Source organism: Oncorhynchus kisutch, unplaced genomic scaffold (genome assembly GCF_002021735.2).
Source record: "Oncorhynchus kisutch isolate 150728-3 unplaced genomic scaffold, Okis_V2 scaffold797, whole genome shotgun sequence".
Classification (NCBI taxonomy): domain Eukaryota; kingdom Metazoa; phylum Chordata; class Actinopteri; order Salmoniformes; family Salmonidae; genus Oncorhynchus; species Oncorhynchus kisutch.
In genome coordinates this window covers 4,448-16,911 of record NW_022262742.1, presented here as the reverse complement: position 1 = coordinate 16,911, position 12,464 = coordinate 4,448, and the positions used below count along the sequence as shown (strand labels likewise).

General features: G+C 43.3%; 1 protein-coding gene across 4 annotated transcripts; it reads right to left on the bottom strand.

The window, feature by feature from the left end:
* Nucleotides 1-467: 467 nt before the first annotated feature.
* LOC116362155 (uncharacterized) lies at nucleotides 468-11,366 on the bottom strand. 4 transcript variants are annotated; one of them, XM_031816440.1, is made up of 21 exons: nucleotides 11,212-11,366; nucleotides 11,055-11,113; nucleotides 10,894-10,974; nucleotides 10,670-10,794; nucleotides 9,924-10,067; nucleotides 9,518-9,616; nucleotides 9,249-9,410; nucleotides 9,038-9,137; nucleotides 8,651-8,871; nucleotides 7,861-8,017; nucleotides 7,453-7,676; nucleotides 7,113-7,233; nucleotides 6,599-6,795; nucleotides 6,370-6,484; nucleotides 5,990-6,159; nucleotides 5,797-5,894; nucleotides 5,499-5,629; nucleotides 4,979-5,168; nucleotides 851-992; nucleotides 661-757; nucleotides 468-608 (listed from the first exon to the last, which is right to left on the bottom strand). In XM_031816440.1, the coding sequence occupies exons 1-21, from the start codon at nucleotides 11,232-11,234 to the stop codon at nucleotides 499-501; spliced, it is 2,766 nt and encodes a 921-aa protein (XP_031672300.1). In that variant the 5' UTR covers nucleotides 11,235-11,366; the 3' UTR covers nucleotides 468-498. The 4 variants fall into 4 exon arrangements, with proteins under 4 accessions (XP_031672300.1, XP_031672302.1, XP_031672301.1 ...); XM_031816442.1 differs by having other exon boundaries at nucleotides 468-585; XM_031816441.1 differs by having other exon boundaries at nucleotides 9,924-10,064; nucleotides 11,212-11,362.
* Between the last annotated feature and the right edge of the window lie 1,098 nt (nucleotides 11,367-12,464).

Sequence of the window (12,464 nt, the reverse complement as noted above, 5' to 3'; positions counted from 1 at the left end):
AGCTGTGCGCGAGTTTAAAACGGACAGCTCGGTACATTCAGCTTGTCAACACTTCTTACACAAACAAGTAGCGATGAAGTCATGCTCTTCCCATTTGAGCCATGAGAGATTGACATGCATATCATTGAAGAGGAAATGTCCATATTTGGATGGAAACCAAGCTAGTGAGAGGTATCAAGGAAAGTTGTAATTTCAGTTGAAAATGACCAACACTGCATCCAACCACAGCCCTGCTGGTTTCACTTTGGCAAACCACCATCTGCTATAACATTGAGTCAGTTCATCCTACTGGACAATGGAAAGCTTTTGTTTCGTCACCCATTGTTTGTCCTAGATGGGAAATTGGTGTGCAACACTTATCTCCCTCCGGTGGATGGTTCAGAGTTCCATGCTTACAAAAGGGTTGATTGATACATGTCAGATGACAAGCCTACGACATGGTGTTAAGGTAGCTCCAACGGTTAGGATTGTTTTATATAGAACACTTTATTTGACATGTTAGAACAATACATTACACCCAAAGAATGTATCCAGAAGAAACATATACATGACCCTCCTCAAAGAGGTCTTTGACATGTCGTTGACCTGTTGAGAGAGAGAGAGCGAACCTATTAGTTCAGTTATGGTCTGCCAGGGTCTGAAAAGCATAACAAGACCTACCTCTTTTCAGGTTGTCCTGATTCACACATTGTCTACTACAGGGGCCGCCAGTGGGACTACTGGCATCGCAGATGACCACATCACAATGGACAAAGACCTAGGAATCAAAGATTTGATGGTGTCCGTTTTTAAAGGGATGATTGCCACTCACAAAATTAAAGAATAAAGATTGTTGGGTGAACTTTGTTACCTGGCCACTCGGCTCAACCGCATCACCGGCGAAGGAAAACATATAGGCCTCAAAGCGTTTGACGTGAGGGGGGAAGCGGACCCTGGCGTCAGCTTCTACCGGGTGGAAGACCACACTGTATGGATCCTCAGGGTTCTCACAGCTGCCAGTGTAGAGAGAGGGACTAAGTTATGAACAAGAAAACGCTGCAAACCCCAACCGCCTTGTGTACGAAGTCTTGTGGTGGTGTCATGACTGTCCTGTGAGGATCAGATCAATTTACAGCAGAAGTGGGTTCTTTCTCCCCCTCCAGTATGAACTAAAGGAATGTTTTTGCTAACAGGCTTTACCCAACAATCACCTTTGTCTTGAAAAAACATATACAATGTAAAGGCTAGAGACGTCCTACCTGTAGAGTAAGCGCGTTTCTAGTAAAAATCACAAAATAAAAACCAATATGACATTCATTTTCTATAGCTAATCTCTGAGTGCATAAAAGGAATGGTAACAGAAATTAACATTAGACCAGAAAACCGTGAGGCGCAAGCTAGACGTTTGGAACTTTCCTAACCTAGAAAATGAACTTAAGTGGGACCATTCTGCTACCACATCCAAACAATCCTACTCATCACCCACTGAGGAATCAGCGACAGGGTTGATTAGCCTATCTTCCAGAACGTGTGAAAGGAAAATCCATCCTGTAGTTCTTTTCAAGACTAGTCATTGGAGCCACGGACAACCAACGACATTGTGACCTCATGTAGCCAATCAGAGAGAAGCCCAACCACCTACCTTTCCACGGCGGCATCCCACAAATACATTCATGCTTTTACTCCAAGCTGGTGCCGGTTCGTGTGTTCAAAAATGTATCAATGATAAGTGTCCCTTACGGAACGGTGGGGGGTGTGAAGAGAAACCTTGTAACAAGCTGTCATTGTGTCACCTGTGTGTTTAGCCTGTGTTATTTAGTTAGCTAGTAATTCAATTAAACCAACTTGTATAGTACTGAATCATAAGGCTGGGGTTTTTGCAGCTGCAAGGAGGATACGATGTAAAGTTAATAAGTTGACTATCAATTTAATAGATTTCTACCGTCTAGAGTTTACGTTGTGAGACGGTAACTTTAAAACCGCTTCCTCGGCACCCCAAATCCTACGTTTTTATTTTAAAGAACAGAAATTGAGCTTTCCGTCAACAATATTTATTTTGGTCTACTGGAATGGCTTGTTAAATGACAGATGTCAAACATGTATATTCAATTCCATTGACATGAGGTGAGATGTCCCTCTAAATGGTTCTTAAAATTCTAAATGATCCAGAAAGGGTCGCCTGTAGTCTGACCAGAATATTGATCGTGGTTTAACCAAAGTTGCTGAATAGACAGTCGGTATCATCAACAAGGCAATCATATTTTGCAACAAGTACTTCATTTTAAACAAGAATTTCATGCAATGCGCCAGAGCAATTCTTCCGCTGTTGGAGAAAAATTGGTCACACAAAATAAATTCTACACCCACGGCATCGGAGTCACATGGAGGACTTCTGAGAAGGGCGAAGCTCTACTATACAAAGTAACCTACGCATTGACAGTTTAGGCCTACTTTTTTAATTTGCATCTTTGGGAGGTTTATCCTTTACCGTTTAACTGCCAGATATTAGCAAAAAGGAATTTGTGAAATCTGAAGACGTTACATTAAGAGAAACACCCACACCAGTACAAATCACTTGAGCTGACAGACGATGGTAAGGATTTTGCACAACGATATGGTTGCAGCTGAAGTGACAAATCTCAACTACCCATTTTGTGCACAGCCATGTGAATGTTGTCTTTTCCTATGATATACAAAACATTTCAGCTTGTTTTTTTAAACTGCTATGACATTGCTGATTTAATAAACAGCTGCGAAGTTACGCCGTGTCCACATGGCCAAATTTAGGTTGATACCAATTCATAAAAATGGTAAAATTGCATGATTTCATAGCAAACCCGATCCCCCAAATGAATGGTTTTGACCAATAAAGTTGCTTCACTACACTGCTTGGTGTAACATGCAGCCAGATACTGAAAAGGCACCCGTAAAATAAAGTGTCATTTGCAGCGTGCATAATCATGGGCAAAGTCATTGTAGCCCATTACAAGGTAGGAAAAATAAGTCATCTTTCTATAGTAACCCAATTTAAATTCTTGATAAAAATTAGGCCAGCATGTCCATCTGTGGCAAAGTGCTCACCCAAATAAAAAATGTAGTAACATTTTTTTTAAATATGAACATTAGCTAGCTAAATAAGGTTAGCAAGATGCTGCTACACTTGACCGTGGTATTTGTTCATGTTTAGCAACTCCCAATTAGCGCATTCTCTAGGACAGGATATTCCATTGAAAGCGGCATCAACTTCTGGGGATCCTGTCAACTGATCCTATTCAGTTTCAAACATCCATGCTGCACAGGCATCTGAACAATCCTTTAGGTTTAGTGCAATAACTGTTTTAAATACAAGAGGTCACTTGTGCCTGAATTCAACCCAAAACCAACAACTATTCAGTCCGTGTTAAGAGCAGTTGTATGTAACCAATCGGAAAGGCAAGCCAAGCTTGCCAGCCGCTCTTGATTTCCATTTGACTGACCATCAGCTTGGCACAACACTGAACTGTAGCAAACCAAAAGGATAACATTGAGTAAAAAGGTGTAGGTAATGCCAACATTAACCTTTTCACACACACAAGTTCCAAATATCTTCAACAGTCGCCCCAGTGGGAGTTGATTTCATGCGCGTGATGTCAGAATGCACTCACCGTTCCAACATGTGGACATTTAACCCGCGCTGACCTCAGACCAAGGCACACTACCTGCTAATTTTCTAGAAGCCGTTTCAACTTCTAATTTTGCCTCATTCATTCACAAAAGTAGCCCATTTCACGGTTGCAGACCATTTAGATTTGAGAATTTAATGAGCCGGACAAACTTTGTGGACTGTGGACATGCGTGTATTCCTATCAAAGTGCCTTATTTTCTGTGTCACGTGTTGTCGTTTCTACTGCATCGTACCGTAAGTATGTGCTTAGCGTTTTATTCATGCTTTCTGATTCTTGCCTAGATTGTAATGGACACGTGTGTAAAACACTTGAAGGTGGTACTGAATATAAGCTAACACCATACAATGCAGTCGGGTTATCACGTAAGCGTCTGTCAGACTTATGGTGATCTCAACTGGAGTAACCTCATTGTCTTGAATGCACTGAAGTCGTCAGTTGATTTGAACACGGCATCAGAGTGTAAACTATGGTACCTCAGGGTTGCCAGATCAGACCCCCCCCCTTTCCAGGGGTATATAGCTTAGAAAAACTGTCTGCCTCACCATTTATTGTTGATAAATTCCCAGATCTTAGTAATATTTCCTGCATCATCCTCTTCACAATACCTTCCCCCAAGGACTTAGCCCCCAATAATGGATTGTGCTATATCTTAGCTTTCGTGCTACGGTTGTATTTGGGGAGGTGACAACAATTGGCGTTTTGTATAGTTACCTGTAAACTACTTGTCATGTGATAATGTTTGTACTTGTTACGGCGTACACATGCTGAAGTGGCCAAACTAAGTTAAGGTCTCAGGCAACGGGCGCAGTGAACAGCATTCTAGGAGTTCTTGCTTGACAAACATGGCTGCCATACTTTCTATACTAGATTTACATGGCTCCCTTGTACCGCATCATACTGTAAAACAAGTCAACCTGTTATTTAGACTAGATGATAATGTTAACATTGATATATTTTACAAGCAAAGCTGGAATAAAGTTGTGAAGACCTTTATTTCTCAACACAACATTGTTTAGATGCTTTTCAGACAACGCGGTTTAGAGTCGTTTGATGCAGCATACGTTCCAATGATACGCTGCAGGGACCACTCAGTGATGACAAGCATGTGATCATACGCGCCAGAATCTCCCATAAGTGTGAAATTGGGTGGAGATCTGGTGACAGACCGCACATGGCTCACATCGTTTTTAAGCATTGTGACCACTCGACCTATGGATGGGGGCATAGCCACGGTAGCCAAAGTAAATGGCCTGCCAAGCATGATAGGTTGCTAATTACTCAGGAACCACACCTGTGGAATAACACTTGTTTAGGCCCAAAAAACGACATGTTACCCATTAATGATGAGATTCCACCGGGGTCGGGAGTCGCGGTCCTCGTTGAGGGTGGCCCAGCAGTGGTCAAGCACCAGCGCTACCTTGGGATCAGAGGACGTGGTCAGCTCCACCTCAAAGTGCAGAGGCTGTCTCAGGTACCTCACCACTGGATAGTCCTCCTCCTGGTGGAACGTGTTATACGAGGCGTCTGGAACACAGAACAAGACAACCGGGGGTCGTGGTCAGTGGGCACCATCGGAACTTGTCCATTAAGAAATGCTCGTTTATCATATCCTGTTGTGCCCCAATGAACACAAGCCATTTATAGCCAACACTATCCACCCCCCACTAGAGGCTTCTGACAAATTCCCAAATCAGCTCCTCACCGTTACTACATAGCCACACCTGTAGATCTCAGAACGCAAGAGTAATATATCACAAGGCTTACATTTTTGGGAATGGGTTTGTAAAGGAGACCTTCGAAGATTCTTTTAGAGGCTAGGGGTCAAGTTGAAATTCTGAATTTGTGCACGCTTACCCTGAGCGAGTCTCATTCTGACCATTAGTCGACCCGTCCCAGTCTCGGCAAAAGGCTCGTTGTCACGCGGCCTGGTCAGGAAGGCCAATGTGCGAGTGATGTTGGCCACATAGTAGCAGGAAACCTTTAACCTAAAAAGAGGGATGTAAGCAACTTCAATAGGGGAAACGTCAAGCAGTGGAGTGGACACTGGTAGTAGAGGCACATTTTCCCTGTATACAAAGTATTGAGCAATGGATGAAGAAAAATAAACCTTATGAAAGCTAACAGCTACAATTGTGATGCGTAATCCACTTACTGATATTCCTCCTCTGAAGACGTCGTGGCATTCAGCTTCACCTCAAGTTCATCTGGCAAGGAGATTTCGTTCTCATACAGCATGACATTGTTGATAAACTATGTAGTAGAGGGGAATTGCTTATTACAGCCTGAAGAAGCAAACAGTCCGTAAATACACAGTACCCATCACCTCAGGGTAATAGTCATTTTACCTTCCTGGTGGTGCCACAGGAGTTCACAGTGAAGTGGAAGTAGGCGAAGCGATCGTCACTGTAGGTGGGACCACAGGCGGGGTCGCTCAGGGTCAGCTGACCGGGGTTCAGACCGGGAGCAGACTCCACCTTCACTGCCAGCGCAGTCATCGTTCCGTTAGAGAAACACTCTTGGAGGTGGGGGAGCAAAAGACAGGTAGCCATCAGACCTGGGTTCTGTATTTGTTACACTTATTGAGCTTGAACCAATGGAATAGCACCAAAAATGCAAACCATGCCCATCTGGCACTACCATTTAGACTCACGGTATTTGCAAGGAACCCAGGTTTGGTAACCATGTTAAACGACAATTTATCGTAAGTAATTGTTTGAGAACCAACCAGTCAGCGTTTTGAGGAAGCTGCAAGCCAGGGAAAAGTATTTGATGGTCATGTTGTTGTAAGGATTCAACAGAGCCACATCCAGTCTGCTCCTGACAGAGGACGAGTGAACCGACTGGGAACCAATGGGAGAGTTCATTAGTCCAATATTGTATGCATGTACACAGGGTAAGGAAAGCGAGGCTAGCTGCAGCAATTTAGGTTAACATGTTTTGGGAGAGCGTCGTACCTCAAACACTGCGTCCGGCGAAGAGAAGGGCAACGTGATGGTGAAGTCTGTGTCGCCCTCTGTTAAATACTGTTGAGCAAACTCATGGTTAAGCAGCCGCTTGCCAACCAAGACCACAAAAAAGGGCTCTTGGTTCCTGTAGTCCACAGTGATGTGGAAGTTCTCCTGATCACAGTTGCCAGTGACTGAGGGTGGCACTACAAGGACAAACAGGGTTGTGTTATTAATTAAGCACAAAAAACAGGAAGGTACTACTTGAACTTGTCCAAGAAGAAACCCTTGTTTAGATTGCAAAATGTTTTGCTACGGTGGGACTGAATAAACACGATCCTGGCAAATCAGGAACAGGGAAACTGGGTCCAAATACTCTAAAGCTTAACATTCTCTGTAGAAAGACCGCATAGGAAAACCCTACAGTATGGCTAGTTGGTCTTTCACTGCCAATTTCCTTTCAGGGCAATCATTAACGAGAGGAAACCATTCAACAGTAGTTTGGCGTAGTCCAGAGGCATACCAATGTCCAGCAGTACAGCGTCCACAACGGCAGAGTGAGAGAAAGGAGCGTACTCTGGAAAGATGACCAGGCCGTAGATCAGCTGAAGAGTGAAGGTTGTGACACCTTGTTCCGCCCTTCTCTGTAGTGAAGTTAAAAGCATTGGTCAGCATTATTGTTGCAACAGAACTCTATTCAACATCAAGTGACAACTAAGTACATATGGGGACTATTAAAACAACACTTGAGTAAATGAGGGATACAAAGTACATTTGTGCCATTATTTATATTTTGTTGGTGGCCCACTTATTAGGGCATGAACAAATCACTGCGTGTGGCTTTGCATTTAACAGAAACACACCTCCTTAAAGACCACCGGGTCTGAGAAGGGCACCTCCATCCTTAAGGTCTTCAAGGTGTTGTCCGGGGATCTCTGCTCTTGAACATTGAAGCCCCTGGCATTGCACTCTGCAACAGTTAGCACCATGGTGGGAAAGGTGATGTTCAGCAGCTCCACATCAAGGTTGAAGGTCCCCAACTCAAGCACAAACACTGCCTGCTCAGGAACTGTGTCCAAGGGCGTGTCTGTTCATTGGCAAACAAAGGAAAACATTTTGAAATGCGGTACAATGGAAGTTGAAAATGGACATTTGTTATTGGGTAAGTCCAGGTATTGCCTCCCCGTTTCAGTACATTTTCTGTTTTGTGCCTAATGAACAACCCAGGCATCCCAAATTACCATAGGCACTATTAACTAAACCAGACTCACAGTTGCGAACTTGTGGAGGCCTGGCCATCAGAGGTGTTGTGATAGGGAAGAGGACTTTATAGCTGGTGTTCTCGTGTGCGACCTCCTCGATCCACAGCAACTCAAGCATGGGCTCAATGGTGTAAGTGACAAAGTACTGGTCATCCTGAATATGGCTCTGTAAGGGAGACGAGTGATGCAGTCAGGCTGTAATACACAATTTGAGTGCAAAAACAGGTAAATGTTCCTTATAAGCCAGAATGTTAAATACAATTATTCTACCACTTTTTGCCGCTCGTAATTTAAGACACAATATCCAAAGTAAAGTATTGGTTACCAGACTTTAGACAGCTGGTAGGTGTATGGTTGTCAACTTGCATTTTCAAAGCAACTGACACGCAAAGTAAACACTTGCGCAATATGTAAACAGCAGCCGAGTGTTGCTTGCATTCAGTTGACAGTGGCAAAGATACCGCCTCCCTAAAAAGTCAGGTAAACAACACTTCAGTGTGGATATTTGGTCTGAAATTTCAAGCGGCTAAAGGACAAACTGCAAAGACAAGAGGTAGAGTATGTTTAAGTGTAATTTTATGCAAAAGTCTCACAATTTTGCAAACCATTGTATATTAGCCTGGTTAAGCAAACAATTGCTCAATAAGAAACGTTTTACACAAGACAACATTTCTAGGAGTTTACCCATGAGAGATGGCAAAGGGTTACTGCAAAGCACTGACAACTGCTATAGTATAAAGGGCTCTACAAATAAGACTTAGAAATTAAAACAGGAACATTTTACTCATCCAATGCTGACCTTGAAGTAGCCGCCAACCGCCCCCACCGGAATTTCAACAATAATATGAGCCTCTGTGACTAAAACCGAGTAGTTTCTGGCAGCCATTTCCTCAGTGTCCAGCCTCTTAGCGTCAATTCCCATGTACACCTCCAACATGGTGAAGGCATCAGAGGAGAAAAGTGGGTCTATGTGCTTGGGCATGTACCAGGTGATCACTTCTGGAGTAAAGGCCACTGCCTCTGCAGTGACACAAGAAGCCAAGTGCACATCAAAACAGAACATTTTGCAACTGAAAACTGTGCCATTATTTGGAAAACATTTTCCCAACTGAACACTACATGAATGTCTTGTCTGGAGCCAATTAAGAACTGGGCTTATAGGATCTTAAATTATTTCACACTCAACCTGGTGTTGGACAAACAGCCGTGGCATCTACTCGAGTAACCAGCCACTTCTGCTCAAAGAAGGTTGAGGTTGAGAGCACCCGCATCGGAACCCCAGCTACCTGTTCAGTAGGACACACCGTATTAACAATATGTTGCAGAGTTCAGGTAGGGCCACCGTTTCCAAATGTTTGCTCTACTGAACATGACCCAGTTCATGGAGGTCAGCTTACATTCTGGAGGTATGTCTCCTCTGCATTATGAGGGCTTCTTAACACCAGCCGTGTGAGAGTGTTGGCTATTGCATAGCCCTTCCTTTGGACCTCATCCACATTCATGACATTCTTGCTAGGACTAAAGACGACTGCTGTCATTTTGTATCCTGAAGCAACAGCCTGTCTCAGGAAATGGAAACATGAATTAAACAAAATTGTCAAACGCACATTGTTTAGCACCATCCTGTCATTTTGTAGTGAAATTACAGAAACTGAAATATATAAACCTCAGCTCCCCTCCGGAAGTTGCCGCTCCTTGCTTTCGGGCCCCCAGTGGGCTGTTTGGGGATGGTTTGGATGTCTGGAAGAGTCCTTCTGACAGACACCTAGAGAAGAAAGGCCATTATTCCCTATGCATTTTCTCCCTCCCATACAAGAGGAAATCAAGGGCCAGTTCTCAATCTGTCCACTCGCCTCCTTAAATGCATTGAGAATAGGCCAAAATTCCTCACCTCTAAAGTTCTCCTATGTGCATTTTGAAGACACGAGTGGAATTGAGAGTCAAGACCTCTACGTTGTGTCGCAGAAGAAATGAAACACTGGACAGTTGTAGCTCTAGACAGATCATTTATACAGGCAGTACGACAAGTGGGACTGTAAACATGTCCATTGGGGCATGCTCTGCTCACTTGCCTCCATGTAGTTGCGGTCGCACAGAATCTCTCGGGAGGTCCAGGGGGTGTAGCTACAGGTTTTGCCCACTCTATAAACAGGGTCTTCAGTCGTGTGGTTTCCTGGCAGCCTGAACTGCATGACCAAGCTGAACATCTTATCATCCTAAAATGAAGGGGGAAGGGAAAAAAGCCTTCATTATATAGCAAAAAAACTAAATTCAGGTGACATTCATGCAAGTTATAGACTGTGGCAAAATTGGCTATATGAATGCAGCTGCCACTGTATTGAAGCCACACTACAGGAGTAGAGCTCAATAGTTCACATCACTGCAGTCTGTATCAAAAAGTTGGCTGGCCCTCTGAAAGCTCTCCATAAACTTCTGCTGTACCTTACGTCATCGTTAACTTAGAGGTAAGAGATACCAGACCAAGGGGTGGCTAACAATGGAGATCCTTTTGATATCCACAGAGTTAAGGAAAACTGCTTCAATGTTTCTGGAACCGGACTTCGGCAACTCAGGCTTATTGAGGACCTTTTTACTGAAGAATGGGTTCAGTTATTTCATTTTTCCATCTAGTGATGCAAATATTGACTTGTATCTTTGTGTAGACAGGGCTCATCTGTAAAAGAGCCTGGTCTCAGCATGACTCCACGTCAAAGGTAAATAAAATGACATTGCTACATTATGAGTTGCAAATGCAGTGACACTGAAAGGCAAACTGTCCATTTGAAGTACAAGCAAACACTACAGTTCTTAGGGTTACCATGTTTTGGGAAAAGCAGTTTTGAAGAGAAGCAAAAAACATGGCATTCCCCATGGGGTCAAATTTAAAGCTGAATCCACACTGAGTAGCAAGGCCAGGCGTCAGGTTTATGATTTGTGTGTCATCTGGAAGGGATGGAGATGGTGTGAACACAATAGTTGACAAGCAATATCAAGCCATGAATTATGAAAGGAGAGAAAGAGAATCATAAGAGGCAAACTCACTGAAGACAGCGTCAAACTCTTCAAAAAGAGGAGCGACACTCAAACGAATAACGTTACCAAGGCATTCAGCGTTGAGGTCATCTGGAATAGGAAAGGTTAGTTTAAAAAAAAAATCTTGTCAAACACTTAGTGCTTAAATTTGCAAGGTGCAAAATGCATACTTATAGAAGGTGTCTGTTGTGCTTGTATGCCCACAGCTGCCATCAATAGGCAAAACAACCTGTAAGGCATTTGACAAATTATTATGATTAAAAGGAGGAAGAACACAACTCAAATGTTTGCGTTGCATAAGACTCTCCTAGGCCTGCTACTACTTACCCTGAGCTAAGGAAAATAATCATTGTAGAACAGATTTGTTCTGATAAAATACCCAGCTACAGAACCTGATATTTGACCCAAAGTGTGCAGCCTACAGCCCAGGGGTGTGCAACTTTTACCCTATGACAAAGGCTTCCCACACTCAGTCACCTGAACCCCAAAGGGCTGCACATTTTCTTTTTATTACCCTAGCCCTACAAAGCTGATTCAAATAATCATCCAGCTTTGTTAATCTGAATCAGCTGTGTAGTGTTAGGACAAAAACCTAAATGTAAGGCTACTGTTCAATTTTAGAAGGGTGCTCCGCCCTCACCGCTTTTATCCATTCATGTCAGGGGCCATGGACCGGTGCACCTCGGCTCAGGTTAATAGAACTCCCTCATTAGCAGCACAACAGCCTTTCACAGGTGAAAAGCATAATTACCCAACCGTCTACAATTGTAGCCCAGACAGAGAGAAAGATATTGGCCTCTAATGGCCAAAATGCTGCATTTCATGCACTTTCACAATTTGAATGTAGTCAACTGGGTGGGACTACCAACTTCATTTGGCTGAGCCCTACTGGTGACCCTGTTGAAGTCATGTCCAATCGGGTCATCAGAAGGGCTCAGACAATTGTGAAGAAGAAATGTTACTACTTTAATGTGAAGATAGCCTCAATGGCGCTGCCCATGCTGTCACAGACACTATATTGGCACAGATACATAGATGAGTCTTTTATCTTCTTATGGCTTCTTATTATCTTCTTGTCCAGAGGTGCCCAGAGTAAACTGCCTGCTACTCAGTCCCAGAAGCTAAGATATGCATATTATTAGTATATTTGGATAGAAAACCCTCTGAAGGTTCTAAAACCGTTTGAATGATGTCTGTGAGTAGAACAGAACACATATGGCAGGCAGAAACCTGAGAAAAAAATCCAACCAGGAAGTGGGAAATCTGAGGTTGGTCGTTTTTCAACTCATTCCCTATTGAAGACACAGTGGGATATTGGTCATGTTGCACTTCCTAGATGTCAACAATCTTTAGAACCTTGTTTGATGCTTCTACTGTGAGGTGAGGGCGAATGAGAGGGGAATGAGTCAGAGGTCTGGCAGAATGCCTTGAGCTCGTGACGCTCGTTCACATGAGAGCGAGCTCTGTTCCATCGCAATTCTACAGACAAAGGAATTCTCCGGTTGGAACATTATTGAAGATGTATTTTAACAACATCCTAAAGATTGATTCTATACATCGTTTGACATGTTTCTACGGAC